Raw genomic sequence first — 17,431 nt, forward strand, 5'->3', positions numbered from 1 at the left:
TGTCTAGCACTATCCACGTGACTGGTGAGTCTCATTCAATCATATATGAGACAGTAAACTTTAAGACATCCTTGAAATGTCATTGCAGGATACTGCTGTCGACATCTGTGTACAACAGGTATTATATCGTAGAGAATAACAAAGAATCAAAGGCGGCTAAAATGAAATGAGCTTAAAAGCTTTTTAGACCATGGCCCGGCATGGCCAGACAGTTAGGGCGCTTGTCTTGTAATCTAAGGGTTTTGGATTCGTCGTGGAGGCGTTATAATGAGCTGACGGTGAGCAGTGACGACTAACTGTCTTCCCTCTTGTTTGTTTTTGTTTTTGAATTTCGCACAAAGCTACTCGAGGGCTATCTGTGCTAGCCGTCCCTAATTTAGCAGTGTAAGACGAGAGGGAAAAAAGCTAGTCATCACCACTCACCGCCAACTCTTGGGCTACTCTTTTACCAACGAATAGTGGGATTGACCGTCACATTATAACGCCCCCACGGCTGAAAGAGCGAGCATGTTTGGCGCGACCGGGATGCGAACCCGCGACCCTCAGATTACGAGACACACGCCTTAACACGCTTGGCCATGCCGGTCTTACACTGCGAAACTAGAAACAGCTAGTGCGGGTAAACTTCGTGTACATTTGCGCGAAATTCAAACGAAACAATCTGGTAAATATCAAAATAAAAAAATAAAGATTTATGTATTACTTTTCTTAATATTATTATTATGTATTTTTATAACTACAACCAATGAAACATGCAAGTAGTATTATTTAACATCCTTTACTGATTATAAATTAAACTTCCATTAACCCATTAGTAAGGATGTTTAACTAACAGACAACCATTTTAGAGCAAGATGGTCGAACAATGCTTATTCTGAAAATCAATTTGAAATGTTTGTGCTTTATCATAAAGGTTGCCATACATTTATCATGGTTGACGACTACGTTTACCCCGATTTTTCACATCCCAAATTCATAATTTTGTAAACTATATTTTAATATTTTAACTTAGGCGTGTCTTTGCTAGAAAGAGCGTCCACTACACAATGATAGTGTGACATATATAGAAATTTCGTTAAATGTGCAGAAATAAGAGTAAGGTATAAATATTAGTGAATTATTGAGTAATAAGTTAATTAGTGAGTGAGGTAGCTCAGTGGGCGCCATTTAAAGAGTTAAATAATGAGAGTTATTACGTCTATTAAATTAGTCAGCGAGTTATTCCGAGTGCTTGTGATCAATCAGTTAGCAAGGAAGTTATATAACTACGTAAACATACATTAGTTTTCGGGTTTCTGTTGAATCATTACTGTGAAATTAAGCCCACAAGTGAACGTATCTTGCAGAAAATGATATTGAAGAAATATACATCAATCTGTTATCGTTATAATACTATTATTACTTAAATATGCTGTGTATAACATTACTGTTATCAATTAATCCAAAAGATTTTCTTTCCTTAATAGTGGCAGAAAAGAGGGAAGGCACATTTTCAACACTGCTCACTGCAAACTTTTGAGCTACTCTCTTACCAACGAATGGCCCGGCATGGCCAAGCGTGTTAAGGCGTGCGACTCGTAATCTGAGGGTCGCGGGTTCGCATCCCCGTCGCGCCAAACATGCTCGCCCTTTCAGCCGTGGGGGGCGTTATAATGTGACGGTCAATCCCACTATTCGTTGGTAAAAGAGTAGCCCAAGAGTTGGCGGTGGGTGGTGATGAATAGCTGCCTTCCCTCTCGTCTTACACTGCTAAATTAGGGACGGCTAGCACAGATAGCCCTCGAGTAGCTTTGTGCGAAATTCAAAAACAAACAAAACAAACAAACTCTTACCAACGAATTGAATTGATTGAGACATTATAATACCGCAATGGCTGGAAAGACGAGTATGTTCACAGATGTGGATTCAAACCCGAGACATGCAGGTTGCGAGTTGAGCACCCTAACAACTGTGAAGAGAAACATAATGTGACATTTTAAATGAGCAAAAGTAAATAAATAAATAAAAAAATCAAAATAAAATTAAAAATCAAGATTACATTCCAAAAACAATGTTTAGATTCAGGAAAACTTTAATAAATCAACACAAATTTGATTGAAATAACAGTAAAATAAGAAATAGTCCTCTTTGGGCTTTTATATCTACTCCTCACAATTCAAATCAAAAACAGACATTTAAATGGAAATTAAACATGAAAGTAAGAAAATTTATTATAATGAAATTGCACGTTTTAAGTCATAATTCTTTCTATTGAAGTTTCTGCTAAAATCGCAATAAAACCACTTCAAATTTAGCCAAGGTTTTGGGTTTGTTTTGAATTTCGCGGAAAGCTACAGGAGGGCTAACTGTATTAGCCGTACCTAATTTAACAGTGTAAAACTAGAGGGAAGACAGCTAGTCGTCACCACTCACCGTCAACTCTTGGACTACTCTTTTACCAACGAATAGTGGGATCGATCGTCATGTTATAACGCCTTCACGGCTAAAGGGCAAGCATGTTTGGTGTGACGGGGATTCGAACCCGCTATCCTCAGATAACGAGTCAAGCGCCCTAACCACCTGGCCTTGCGGGGCCGATTTATCAGATTGACGCTGTTTTATGGATAATAAGGTTTACATTGTGTCAACATTAATAATCACAGATGATAAACTATCTTCTAAGGGTTATTATTAGAGATTAGATTTGTTTCTTTATATGTTCAATAGATTTATTACAGCTGATATGATCATGATTAAGGTAACTTGTGATTATATCACAATAATTAATATAATAATTAGATTATTCAATAATTAGATTAGAACAATCTAGCTACTTAAAAATAAACTAAATATCAACCTCGTAATGGATATATGGCTAATGAAATATTAAGCACATTCTTTTTTGTGTTTCACTTACAAATAACACTATGTTACAAAATTTTTACTTTTTCTTGTTCCTGGGCCGAAAGTGTTATTTCCCAATTGCTTATGTCTAAAGTAAATGTAAAAGACCTATTTTTCTCTCCAAACTTTGCTTTTGTGACCTAGGTAATGACATTTTCAAGTTTACCCATTTTGCAGAACATTCCAGGTAGATTCAGTGCTTATTAGCTGATAGAGAATTTTCTCAAAGTTACAAAAGTTTTCAAGAATTTTCTAGAATGTTGTAGAACTTACGTGAATTTTCAAGAACCTTTTAGAATTTTCTAGAACTTTCCATAGTAATATATATATACAGGGGCTTACCATTCACTACTTCATTTTAGTCCTAGCTGCCTAAGTGAACACATAGATCTTTCTGATTTTATCAGAGATGGCATCAAGAAGCCGCAAGCATTCTCCAGACGCATTCTGTTCTGTATGTAGCCAACTTATCAAGGCAAGAGCGAAAAAGTATTCTGTGACAGCATCTGCTAAAATTTGTGAAGCCTACAAGGCATATTTCGGCATGCCTGTCGGGGATCAGGACAAACCCTGAGCACCTAATTTTACCTGAAAACACTCCAAAAAAACTCTAGAAGGTAAGACGGACAATTTTTGCTTGCTTGAATAGTAAGATTTTATATTATACAAATTTTAGGCCTTTTAAAGTTTAAATATCTTTTTTTAAATTTCCAATAGTATAGAAAAAATATCATATATAAAATATTTTGCATGAATCTCTTACACATTAGTTGTGGATGAAATAAATTTATTCTTCATAATAACAATTTTATTTTGCTCATTTGCAGGATGATAAAGAAGTGAAAAGAGAGCTATGAAGTTCGCTGTTCCAAGAATTTGGCGTGAACCCACTGATCGCTCAAGCAATTACTACTTCTGCATGGTGGACTCTTCCAAACGTCGGGCTGGCAAGAATGCATCTGCTATCATGTATCCGGACCTTTCATCACCCATCGCCCCAGTGCCACACTGCTCTGAGTTCCCTGCACTCACTCCGCGAGAGAGAAAGCAGCCATTCTTAGAAGAGAGCAGCAAATCAGACGAGGAGGTAGACGTTGAAGATCCAGATTACAATTTTAGAGGTGCAGCTGATTAGAAAAACTCGTACCATCACAACCAAAGAGACCTCAGTGACTTGATCAGAGATCTTGGTTTAACAAAGTCGAATGCCGGGCTTTTGATATTTAGACTTAAGAAGAGGGATTTGTTAGATAAGTGTGCAAATCGCAAGTCAGAGGAAGGGTCACCAAAATGTTCCAGCATCTTCACTCGTCAAGATGGGCTCTGTTTCTGCCATAATGTATCCGGTCTGTGTAAGGCAATTGGAATTGCCTGTAACCCGAACGAGTGGAGCCTCTTCTTTGATAGCTCATCCAGTAGCCTCAAAGCTGTGCTGCTCCATTACGGTAATAAGTATACGTCTCTTCCCCTGACTCATTCGGTGGACCCAAAAGAGGAATACAACAGCGTTAAGACTTTGCTAGAAACCTTGAAGTATGATGAGTATGGCTGGGAGGTTATCGAAGACTTCAAAATGGTGGCATTCCTGATAAGTCTCCAAGAAGGCTTTACCAAGTTTCCGTGTTATCTTTGTCTTTGGGACAGCAAGGACACTGCAGTGCACTACAATAGGAAGTACTGGCCACAATGGACAGAGTTCTCTGTAAAAACGGCTGGTATGGTTTGAGAAAATTCTGTTCCCCCCGCTAGTACAGCGGTATGTCTCCAGATTTACAACGCTAAGATCATGGTTCCGATTCCCCTCGGTGGGCTGAGCAGATAGCCCTATGTGGCTTTGCTATAAAAAAAAAAACACGAGAAAATTTTCTCAACCCATACCAGCTGTTTATACATATATACAACCTTATAGGTGATTTTTAGTTATCAATTCCACGTGTATTTGGTAAAAATTCAATATGATGATAGGGCTTACTTTAACAATATTTGAGACTAACACTTAATTGAAATATTTTTATTGTGAATATATGTATTTTATATAATTGGTTCATATTGAAGTTTAATACGATTATTAATATACAGAAATTATAACAATTTGTATAGATGGCAGTACTTATATTTACATCATCATGGCTGCATTTGGTGATGAGGGTGATATATTAAGTATCAAGGGACAAGAAGGAAATGTCAAAGAACGTGCAAATCCTTCAGATAATATTGTGGAAGAAATGTTTACAGCACCCACCGACTCTTTAAGTATGATCCTTTATGTGTAACTGCAGAGTGTAAATTAAATCATGTTTTGAAAAGGAAGATTTTCCGAATAATTGCTACTACTAAGTAATACTATAGGCATAATTCCTTATGAAATTAGGAGTGAAACTTTAAGTAAGGAATAATAATAATTGAAACCGTATTGCTTTTAAACGATACTTTATCGTTTTAAGGGTGCTAAAACTTTTAATGCGGTTTACTAGATTTGTATTATATAATGTAATTTTTATTGTGGCATTTAATTTTAAACCAACAAAATAATACTGTGTTTCTAATAATACTGTGATAATTTATGATGTATTTACAGTTATGCTTACATCTGGCAGAGACTACTTTAACAGCTTTTACTATGGCTATAAAATTAAGTAGTGCATAATTCATTTTTCTTGAGTGTCATTCTTTTGGAGAAAAGCGTACTTTGAAATACTAAATGCTGTTGCACAATCCTTATATTTATACATGCCCTTTTGATGGAAATACATCAGTTCAGTAGTAAATAAACAAGTATAGTTTGCATGTTTTAATTGCTTATTATAATTACATAGTAGTTCCCAGAACAACTATGGTTCAGCGTGGCCAGGTGGGTTAAGGCATTCAACTCGCAATCTGAGGGTAGCAGGTTCGAATCTCCATAGTACCAAACATGCTCACCCTTTCAGCAATGGGGTTATTATAATGTGATGGTCAATCTCACTATTTATTGATAAAAGAGTAGTCCAATTGAGGGAATGGGTGGTGATGACTAGCTGCCTTCCCTCTAGTCTTACACTACTAAATTAGGGACGGCTGGTGCAGATAGCCCTTGTGTAGCTTTGCGCGAAATTCAAAACAAACAAAATCCAGAGGTACTTATACAAAAGGAACTAAAAATTGTAATTGATGAGAACAATGAACATTTCATACAAAATTGTACACTTGTATGGACAAACGTACAGACAAATGCATGAAACATAATAACATACTTGGAATAAAATGTCTAATGCTATATTCATATTGGATGATTGTAAAATTGTTAAGTTGATGCTAATTTGCATCGGTCAGTGCTTGTTTATAGAAGTATAATTTTTACGATTAAGATCATTAATCATACCATAAAGTTGGTTTCAATAAACATGTGAAAATTAATCATGTTTTTAATCTTTAATGTTAGTGCTCAACTTAGATGATGATATTTTGATATCCTCCTTAATCAAAATATTTTTCATACATATTCCCATGCTGTGTGAAAATAATGAATTTCAAAATTTCAAAAACCTTTTACCATTATGTGAAGAATATGGGCATACATATTATATTTCCTTAAGACTGAAGTGTTTAATATAATGTGTATTTCCATATTCTTCACAGAATGGTAAAAAGTGTTTGAAATTCTGAAGTTTTGAAATTTTTTGAATACTCATGTTATTTGCAGACCTTCTCAATGAGAGAGAAATATGAATATGCTCTTATTTTTATTATTTCAAAACTCCTAGTGTAGTCACTTTTAAAACAACCTACTTTTGCTAATCTCAAGTGTTATCACTTCTCTCATTCCATTCACTTGAGCTTTCTAACTAATTACAAACAAGATTTAAAAGGTCAGTGGGCAGTATAATTCTGTCTCCCTTTTGATCTTGTTCTCTGAAGGCAGGAAGTAACTGATACCTGGATATTCTCAGTGAAAGCTTATGCCAGACATTTAGCACTTCTGCTTCATCCTCCACCTTCTTAGCCATCAAGACTTGAGCAGAGTGATCACCTCTTTCCTTTTGAGCTGATTGTCTCTGTGACTATAATCATCCCTTTACACTGGTGGAACTCAAGCTGGCCCTTCATTGGTCTGGCAATACATTGGTCAGACCTGGTGATGTACACTATGAAATGCTGCACCATCTATCTCCTGCTTCTCTTGCTATTCTTCTGATTATTCTCCTGCCAGATCTAGGTATAAACATTTTTCCCTGGTCTTACCTTTCTCTAAATGTGGGAAGAATCCCAAGATTCCTTCAAACTGCATCCAATTGCTCATGGTTAATGTCCATCTTGTTTGGTTTCTCAAATAAATCAACTTCCTCTTGCCTACCAAGTGTGGGTTCTGATGATAACACTCCACCATTGACCACCTGATTTGACTTGAAATGTCAGTCAGAGAAGCCTTTCTCAAAGACAGCATCCTGTATCAATATTCTTTGACCTTCAGGAGGCTTATGATACTACATAGAGGTATAGAATTTTGCAAGAGCTCCACTTGTGTGGGTTACATGGCCATTTGCCCATTTTTATTAAAACTTTTTTAATGGCAGGCAATTCAAAGCTTGTGTGGGTTCGACACTTTCCCATCTTTTTTACAGGAACTTGGAGTCCCTCAGTGCTGTGTTTTGAGTGTCACACTTTTCAGCATAAAGATTAATGCTATCACTAAACAACTCCCTCTTACTGGTGCAAATGGGCTCTATATTGACAACTTTCACATCTCATGTCAGTTATCAAACATGAGGTATATTGAGTGGCAGCTACAGACTGCTGTCAATCATTTACTGAAGTGGAGCACAGCAAATGGTTTTAACTTCTCTTGCTCTGCCAACAAGGTATTCACCCTGATCCTGAACTCTGTGTCAGTGAAGTTGTGCTTCCTGTGGTCCCTTAGACAAAGTTCTTGGGGCTTTTCTTTGACCACAATCTGACCTTTATACCACTTATCAAACAGCTACGAGTCAAATGTACAAGAGCATTGAACATCATCTGTGCCTTCTCTTTCACCATTTGGGGAGCAGATCAGTGTTCTATGCTAAAGATATATCATGCTCTTATTCAATCAAAACTAAATTATGGGTCACTGGTGTATGGCTCTGCCAGGACCTCAGCCTTAAAGATGCTGGACCCCATTCATCATCAAGGACTTTGGCTCTGCACTGGGGCTTTCTGCACTTGCCCAGTTCAAAGCTTATATGCAGAGTCTCATGAACTTCCTCTACACCTCTGCCATTTGCAACTGCCTTTACTGTATGCTTCGGAACTTCGATCCTTACCACAGCATCTCAGCTGGGAATGTGTTTTCCTCTCTGAGTGGGCCATGCTTTTTTAGAACAGATGATCAACCATTGTTACTTTTAGCCTTCATATCGAGGTGCATTTGGATGAATTGGGTCTGTACTTGGATAACATTGCTGTATCCATTGGTCAGCCCATCCCACCATGGCATATTACAATCCCCAAATGTGACCTATCCCTTTCTTTAAGTTATCTGTGAGAAGCAGATACTCCCAATTGGGAGTACCGTATTTTATTTACTGAACATCTTTCGAACTATCCCTCCATTCCTATTTATATGGATGGTTTGAAATCAGGTGACTCTGTGGGCTCTGACTTGGTTTGTTGTGGTTTGGTGGTTGTGCACAGAATCCCCTCTACAGTTTCTGTGTTTACTACTGAAATTTATGCCATTTCTCTTGCTCTGGATCACATAGAAGGTAAGCAGTACTTGAATTGCACTATTTATACTGACATGCTTAGTTCTTTACTGGCCCTGGAGTTGCTTCACATCAATTCTCACCCTGTTCTCAACAATATTCAAAAGTGACTGGCCTATCTTTAACATCTACTTCTATCCAGTTCTTCCAGATACCAGGCCACGTTGGTATTTGTGGGAAGGTGCGTGCCAACACAGCAGCTAAGTCTGTCTGCTCTGGTGCAATCACTGCTATACCTGTTCCATACATGGACTATGATTCTTTATTCAAGGCTCAGCTCCATGTCAATTGGGAATCTACTTGGAGTGATCAACGTAAAAACAAGCTTTTCCAGACAAGACCCTCTATTGGACTTTGGCTTTCTTGTTTCCTTAAGGATTGGAAAGAGTAAGTTGTTCTGACTAGATTATTCGAGACTGATGCACCAATGTGTTGTCTGTGTGATACTCGGGTCACGATAAGCCACATTTTACTGTCTTGCCCTTGTTACAACTCTCAACGATGGCACCATTTTAGACACGTTTTGTCCCAAGGTTTATCCCTAACATTGGACAGTGTCATTGGCAATTGTGACACTATCAACTCTACAAATGTTTTTAGTTTTTAACACTATTTAAGTTTTTACTTCATAAATTAGACTTCTTTTTTTCTTCTTTTATATATGATTCCTTTTCACGAAGAAAAGTACAATTAGTTCAATACGAAATTACACAATGGCTGTAATGTCAAATAAATTGAAACCAGGACTGGAAAGGCCAACTTCAGGTGACTAACAATGATTTTTGAACTTACCTGTTAGTCATCCTGGCAAGTTATTGTAATTAAGATTATGCTACAGGAAGTCTTTTAAAACTTTATTACTTTACTTTCTCTCTTACTGTTGTAAACTAGATTTAAAACTTGGATTTATGCTATTTAAATTTTTAATTCAAAAATTAAACTTTGTTTTATCTTCATTTCTTTTTACAAATTTTTATTATTTTATTCTTTTTTTTTTTACCAGATGTTTGGTGCAGATAGCTTAGCTGCTTTGCATCATTAAATGCCAAACCAACCAACCATCTACCTCTCCCTTCCTCCAGACTGCCCTTTTATGGCCCACCTTTTAAACCTTTTCATGTGGTTATTCAACCATGGATTGTCAGTTTCCATCATCATTAATGATTGGGTGACTTGGTCAACTAATTTGCCTTACCTATTACTGCTTGGTTTTATCTTACCTGTCTGTCCTCTCCAATTTGTTCAGATTCTTCTTTCTTCACCAACCTCTTTGTTCTACTCCCATGCCTGTCTGAGATTTTAATGTAATTTTACATGCTTTTACATAAGTTCTGTATGAACTGTGGACTTCATGTTCCTTAAAAAATCTTTTTCTGAAGACATATTTCCTTCTTTTTCTTAACCATAGTTATCCTCATTCAGATGTTTATGCCAACAGTTCTTCCTCTAGTCTTTTTTATAATACATTATTTTTTTCTCTATCCCAACTGAGCAATATTTCCTTAGAATTTGGCTGTTTGAGAAGATGATTATTCTTTCTCTCCTGTTTCTTTCCCTTTTGATTTCTCAATTCCATTTCTTCAGATGTATATCACTTGCTGTATTCAGTTTGGACTGTTTGGTATTACTTAGCATATAGTCTCCCTTTTGGGGTTCCCATCATTGTTTCTACCTTGGGACCCTTTTCTGTCCAGGAATCTTTCATCTTTTATCTTTACAGGATGTGTCTACCAACTCCTCTGGATATTGAAGCTTGTAGGCTTTTTCACACTCTACTGCATCAGATTCATCACTTGTCTCTTCCTTTTGTGTCACTTTCACTGATGCTTATATAAGATTTTTCATGTGGGCCCATGGATGACTACACATTTGTCTCCCATTATCTTCATATCTGGTTCTAATGTCTCTTTTTGGATTTTGACTTTCTCCAGTTGCTATTCTTCAACCTACACACCATATTTTATTGAATTCCACCAGGTAATTGATGTTGATTCCCTGAGTATGCTTACTTTCCAAAATCCACATTGGGGCAAGGGTAATGGATAGTGCTCAACCCATCCACTCGGACTCTACCAGAGCCTACTGTTGAGATAGAGTATTAAAAAATTTTATTAACCCTTTCCAAGACGGTTCATGGGTTAAAAGTCATGTCATTGTGTTTGTTAACTTGCATTAAAATGGTTTAAACTGCATTTATATTGTATTTTTTAATACTATTTATAAAATCTTTTTTTTTTGCTTATCTCCCACAATACTTTTTCAATAGTGGAATTCTATTTCAGAGATTACTCAAAAGGACACAGTGATAGAGGGAAGTGCAAGAAAATCCATTACAATTTTGGTAGCCATTTTTCTGTCTTCACTTTTGAGTTTGGGAATTGTTTATTACAACTTTCCAGAATTACAGGAGTGAGTATACAGTATTTTATGTGTGGATGTTTATGAAGTCACATAAAGAATTTTCTACAGGAACTGTAGACTATTTTACTTCTTTTTTCAAGGTATAACTCATAATTAATATTTGTATCTGTCACTATTATATTCAAGAAGCATGATAATGATATTTTTAATTTCCCCAAAAAGAGGTCTGATGGCCACCTAAGAGGAGTCATTTAGCCACTTGCACGACTATAAAATAGTGTGTTGTGTGTTAGTCAATTAGTGATTATATCTTAAAATTACATCACACAGGTGATGCTTAACATTGCAATTTGTACTGTTATGATGTGAATAAAATATGTACATGGAATTAATCTCACACACACACACACACACACAAATTCACTATGTAGGGTACATCATAGCATGATATATGAGCTTCAAAAACAAGAAAAAAATATTTGTTGCTCTTAATTTTGGTTTTATTTACTCTTGAGAGAGAACACTTTTGGGGATGCCATACAAGTGCATCTAGCATATGGGTTATTTGTGTAAAATAATAATAAGAATCAAGGGACATACTTTCCCAAATAATTAACAAAAATCTTTTAAGTTCATTGTGGCAAGTTTTGGAATTAAATACTTAAACATATTTATATTAGACAAAGTTCAGTAATAAAAAGTTGATTTTTCAAGTAAAGCTTATGAGCAGATTAGTGGTACTTAAATTTTGTTCAGTATCAGATTTCTAAAAGTATATTACAGGTAAATGTTTAATAGCTATTATTTATTTGTTCATGAGCTAAGTGGTAGTTGTTATAAACAGATATAGTATCTGAAAATGTTTTTTTACATGTTTCCAGAGATGAAAAACTTCATATTAAACTTCCAAAAAACATTGATGATGCTAAAAACTTGGGAAAGGTTCTCTCTCGTTATACAGATGATCATTTCTACACTGTTATTGGAGGTTACTTTCTCACTTATATATTGTATCCTTTTAGTAATCCAAGTGATAGCTATAATCTTTGTGTTCACATCTCTCTGTTACTCAGCTGTTTAAGGTTTGAAGAAACAATTATGAAACTATTGAAAAAATGTACACTTGGTTTGCAGTAATTTTTCTTAACTTTTTTCAGCCTTCAGTCATTTGCAATTCCAGGATCAATATTCTTAAGTATACTTTCTGGCTTTCTGTTTCCTTTTCCTTTAGCCCTTACATTAGTATGTTTGGTAAGTAATGTATTAAATTTTAATGTTTTAGGATTTATTAATCTGAGTCATAATTATTTGTAATAAAGTGAATATTTCTAAAGTTATAAGTATCTTTATTATAAAATTATCTAAGAAGAAAATTGGTAGAGGTTATTCTTCTTAAATTGATAAAGGTTTTTTTGTTAATATTGTACTACTAATCAGTGTCTTTATTAAAATGCTCCTCAGGGGCACAGTAGTATGTCTACGGTTTCTACCAGGCTTTGATACTTGTAATGGGCAGAACACAGCCCACTGAGTAGCTTAGTGCTTAACTTCAAACAGATAAACTTTATTAAAAGAATAGTCATTTCTAATTTACTTTACGACCATTCTCTTTTTAGTGTTCTGCTCTAGGAGCATCCTTTTGTTATATTCTTTTTTATTTGGTTGGACGTAAACTAGTCTTGAAATACCTACCAGTTCGAGCAGCAGAGTGGGCAGGACATGTGAGTGAAATTTTATTTTGTCATAACTAATGAGGTCTCAGTACCAAGATTGCTATTGTATCTTTGTTTTTGTTTTTTTAAGTAATTGTGATTTTTGTATTATGTTTTATGATGCACTTAAACTACAAGTTTCATAAAGACAAAATAATTATCTTGTATTTGTGAAACTGAATCTGAAATTTTAGATTACACTTTCTTTATGTTTAGGTGAGTCGACACAGATCTCATCTTCTGAACTATATAATATTCCTTCGTATCACTCCTTTCCTTCCTAATTGGTTCATAAACATCACTTCTCCTGTGATAGATGTTCCACTGACACCCTTCTTTTTGGGAACATTCCTAGGTTTGCTATTTTTTTTAACCTGAACATTATTATTTAAGCTTAGTCATCACCTTATTAAAACACAAGGTTAAAACTAGTATTCTAGTGAAAATGCCAAGGCTGTAATTTTTGTTATTAGACTTGATAAAATTTGTCACAGGCTATTTTTAATTGTCTAATTTAAATGTTAGCATAGGATATATAAGCATTTACACACACATGCAATTTCATAATTATTAAGTAATCTTATAGTTAAATATGATGAACTCAAGAAGTATATTTTGGTGGTATTTCCTTTCAAATTACCATTGACCCTTAAAACTGGGCAAATTTACATGCTGAGGAAACACTACTGAACACTTCATGTATATCAATTTTTATGTTTTATCATTCCATAGTAAGTTATGGTGTAAAAACAGTTTATTTATGTATTTCTTCATCTGTGTCACATTAATTATGTATATGACATATATAACTTAGTGTATTTTCATAGAATGTGACATCATACTTTTGTTTAATACTCGACACGAAGGTTATAATGAGTGTTAAACAGTTTCCTCAGCATGTCAATTTGCCCAGTTTTAAGGATCAGTACTACTTTAATATTCTTAAACTATATATTATCTTTTGAAAATTTTAACTTTTATGGGTTTGTAATCAGTATAGATTGTAAAATTATTAGAAAGATGTATGCTAAGCTATGTTTGTGTCCCAGTGAAGGTCATATGCTTATCACAGTAGTTTCATTCATTATCCTTTATATTTGCAAGCTTTATTACATTGCACTGCACTTTTTAAAAACTTATTTTTCTGAAGTATAACTAATTTCTAAACACAAGATTTTCAATTTATTGAGTATGAAAAGTCTTTCATTTTGATATGTAGTTGATTTATTAGACATTGTCAAATTTTGTACCTTTAAACCATTGTTACGTTTTCTTATAATTATCCAGTTTAATTAATTTGATTTTAACACTCCTATGAAAAGTGGGGCCTAATAGGCCCCAGAGCAACTTGAAAGGTTATTAATATTAGGCTAATAAATTTGTATTTAAATGAAATTGCCATTTCATTTGATGAAATGAATCAAATTTAAATTCATTTTAACTTATGTTCCTTACCAATCATGAATTATTGATGAAATGAATAATTAATTACTACTCCTTTTTTAGTAGTGTCAATTAATAATAATAATTAATTATTAAAAAACACAGTGTTGTTTTTGCAATTTGTCACAGGCTATTGTGACAATAATAGGATCAGTACTACTTTAATATTCTTAAACTATATATTATCTTTTGAAAGTTTTAACTTTTATGGGTTTGTAATCAGTATAGATTGTAAAATTATTACAATACTTTATAATATTGTATATTATAAATATATATTTATATATTAAAATATATAATAATTATATATACACTTATATATAGTGTATATAATTACACTAATGTACTTATATAATTGGTTTTATATTAATTAAAAGATTAATATTTTATCTTATTTAGGTAAGATAAAAGTAAGTTTATGAGAATTGATGGCAATTTCATTTAAATACAAATTTATTAGCCTAATATTAATAACCTTTCAAGTTGCTCTGGGGCCTAATAGGCCCCACTTTTCGTAGGAGTGTTAAAGAACACATTCTTGTTGTTGTTTTTATAGCTTCTATTACCTATAAGGGTTTTGAGATGATTGTCATACCTTGAATTGCAGAATAGTGTCATAACTTTAAAAAATCTTGTCAGATTGATTAAAGCTTTTAAAGTACTGATTTTTAAAAGAAAAAAGTACCTAAACTACCAAATTTTTTGAGAGATTATTATTTATGTACCACACAAATAAAACATCATATTAAGACATTCAATGGTATTCCAAGTTCACATTCTAGTTTTATGGAGTGAAGTTTATCTTCTTTTTTTTTGTGTTAGCATTAGTGTTGAACTTAAGCCAATAATAAAAGAAAAAAAAAAACTTTTAGGTGTGGCTCCTCCATCATTTGTTGCGATTCAAGCTGGAACAACACTGCATCAGTTGACTTCATCACGTGATGCTTTCTCATGGACATCTCTAACTGTGCTAATTGTTTTTGCTCTTTTGTCAATGATACCTGTTCTATTTAAAAAAACATTGAAGGAGAAGTTTGATTGATTATGAGTGAAGTTATGACTGGTCATTATTAAAGATGTTAAAAGTGGTAAGAATTATTTGTAGTGTGTTAGTTTGTTAAATTTCATTTTTAAGAACATTGTAATATTTCTTGTTAACATCTATATTTATTGGGTGACAAGAATTATTTTAACTTGCTTCTAAACAAGAATGTCATATTTAAAATTTTTATTTAAAGTAAAATATTCTCAACTGATACCCTTAAAAGCAAATACATAGAATAATACAACATTACATTGTTATAAAAAAAGCAGTTCCGTAAGTTTACAGATATAAAATATGATCTTAACAACTATAATGGTACAAAAACAAAGAAAATGATATGTAGATCTCCTACCAGTATTAAAAATTGTTCACATGGAAAAGTAATAATTTTCTGCAGCATAACTTATGAATTACCTCTTCTCATTATTTCTCATTTTGTAACAGAAGCTGTGACATAGTTGAAATAAGTGGTATTTGTATGTTTATTTACCAGAATGGTGTTTTACTCTTGAAATTTTATCCATTTTGATAAGCACTATTTCATGAAAGTTTTCCTTATTTTGTTCAAAACATTCCTTCATGCTTCAAATCATGCCTATAAAAATTATGATGATAATGTAATAATGGATGTATGTTTATATTTTTAAAGGTTTCAGTTTTTACTTTTTTTTTGGATATTATTAAACATTTTACTTTAGAAAATATAAGACTTCCCAAGAGAAGAAATTTTACGAGAAATCATTCCTATTATAATATCTGTTATAAAATAAAATCACTTTTAAAATACAATATTGAAGTAAAAACACACTACTTATTTGTACCAACAATTAAAAATATTTGTTTATATTCTGGATTAGAGTAAAGTGAATATCTAATAAAGTATACAACAATTGCTAGCTGATTTGAGAGAGAACATTATATCAGTTAGTCTCTAGTCTTTAGAAATATACATAGCATTAGGTAAGAAATTATGTGCTTGAAGAAGTTTATGAGAAAGTACATGTAAGAATTTACCATCAATTTCATGAAATAAGCCAGTGAACTCTAAAAATTAGTTGGTCAAAGACCTAGTTTATTTGAGAAAGCATTCTGTATAGGCATAAAAAGGAGTGTTGTTTCTTAATAATAACACACCTAAATCCCCTTACTGATAAAGGTTTCACATATTGAAAGTTATGATTAATACATTTGACAATGTCTAGCTTCACATGATTATATATTAGGTAAGCTTAAGATTACATGTACTTATAGAATGTACACTAAAATGTTGAGTATTTTTTTCAAAATGATAGGCCAAGACTTTTTAATTTTTTTCACAATTTTTAAAAATGTTTATTTGGATATTTGGAAGGAGCTATTCCAAATATAATGCTGTTTCAGTAGCATTTAGTTTTCTATTACTTTATTTTTAATTACATGTTAAAGAATCTTCCTTGATTTTTATGTTATTTATCAATAATCCATGAACCTGGAGTATATCATTCTACTATACAAAAATAGCATAGCTAGTTGATTTGATACTTGCACAGTCCTTTACAAAATTGGAGGTCAGATGTGAAGTGTAAAAGCTGTAAACAAAATTATGGTTCTTTGTCTATAGATGAAGAATTGTATAAGTTGTAAATCAGTTATTAGATATTTGCAAGTTTAAAGGTAAACACTTACCTCAGTATATTTTGTAGTTTACTTTTAAGCTTAAAAGTGACAAATAATGTTATTCTATGCATGTTCAGTTTGTTTCAACATTTCATCTTTCAATTTTAAAATTTTAACACATTTATTTCTCTCTTAACTCAACATACAAGTCAAGGGAAACATGTCACGATGTTTTAAAGAGTTATTTTCAAACTTTAAAGAATTTTATTATTGTATATCAGTAAAATTGGCATCACAACATATTTTATAATTAAAATTTTATAATGTTTTGTTCATTTGAAAGAAGGTATTAAAAATGCTAAATATCCTTTTTTGTGTGTCATATAGTATGTTATATTAATACTGGTTTTGTAATTTATTGCTTCTACCATATAATGTCTGTTGTGGTTAGCAAATTAGAAACAAACTTCAAATTTCTATAAATTAGAATACAAAATGAGAACCTTACATCTTTTCAATTAGCCAAGATTTTAATATATCTTACAAACCTATGAGGTTAACCCTTCCCACTAATCCATTCTTTTGACATTTTTTGTCTATTCACACCTACTTGTCTTAAGTACACATCTTTTAATAAACAGAAAAAGTGCATCTCAAACTAAATAAAGCTT

At 33.2% G+C, this 17,431-nt stretch overlaps 1 protein-coding gene across 1 annotated transcript; it reads left to right on the forward strand.

The window, feature by feature from the left end:
- The first annotated feature begins 4,988 nt into the window (after positions 1-4,988).
- LOC143253129 (transmembrane protein 41B-like) lies at positions 4,989-17,130 on the forward strand. The gene is made up of 7 exons (XM_076506447.1): positions 4,989-5,136; positions 10,886-11,012; positions 11,846-11,974; positions 12,122-12,215; positions 12,581-12,685; positions 12,893-13,031; positions 14,992-17,130. Exons 1-7 carry the CDS (start codon positions 5,010-5,012, stop codon positions 15,159-15,161), a joined length of 891 nt encoding a protein of 296 aa, XP_076362562.1. The 5' UTR covers positions 4,989-5,009; the 3' UTR covers positions 15,162-17,130.
- The last annotated feature ends 301 nt before the right edge of the window (positions 17,131-17,431 follow it).

This window comes from Tachypleus tridentatus, chromosome 6 (assembly GCF_004210375.1).
Source record: "Tachypleus tridentatus isolate NWPU-2018 chromosome 6, ASM421037v1, whole genome shotgun sequence".
Taxonomy (NCBI): Eukaryota; Metazoa; Arthropoda; class Merostomata; order Xiphosura; family Limulidae; genus Tachypleus; species Tachypleus tridentatus.

Bases quoted from the DNA above. Each gene is read 5' to 3' on its own strand.
- LOC143253129 (XM_076506447.1), top strand. From the start codon at position 5,010: ATGGCTGCATTTGGTGATGAGGGTGATATATTAAGTATCAAGGGACAA. The intron at 12,216-12,580 runs GTAAGTAATGTA...TTCTCTTTTTAG, and splicing joins CCCTTACATTAGTATGTTTG to TGTTCTGCTCTAGGAGCATC. The intron at 13,032-14,991 runs GTTTGCTATTTT...AAAAACTTTTAG, and splicing joins CTTTTTGGGAACATTCCTAG to GTGTGGCTCCTCCATCATTT.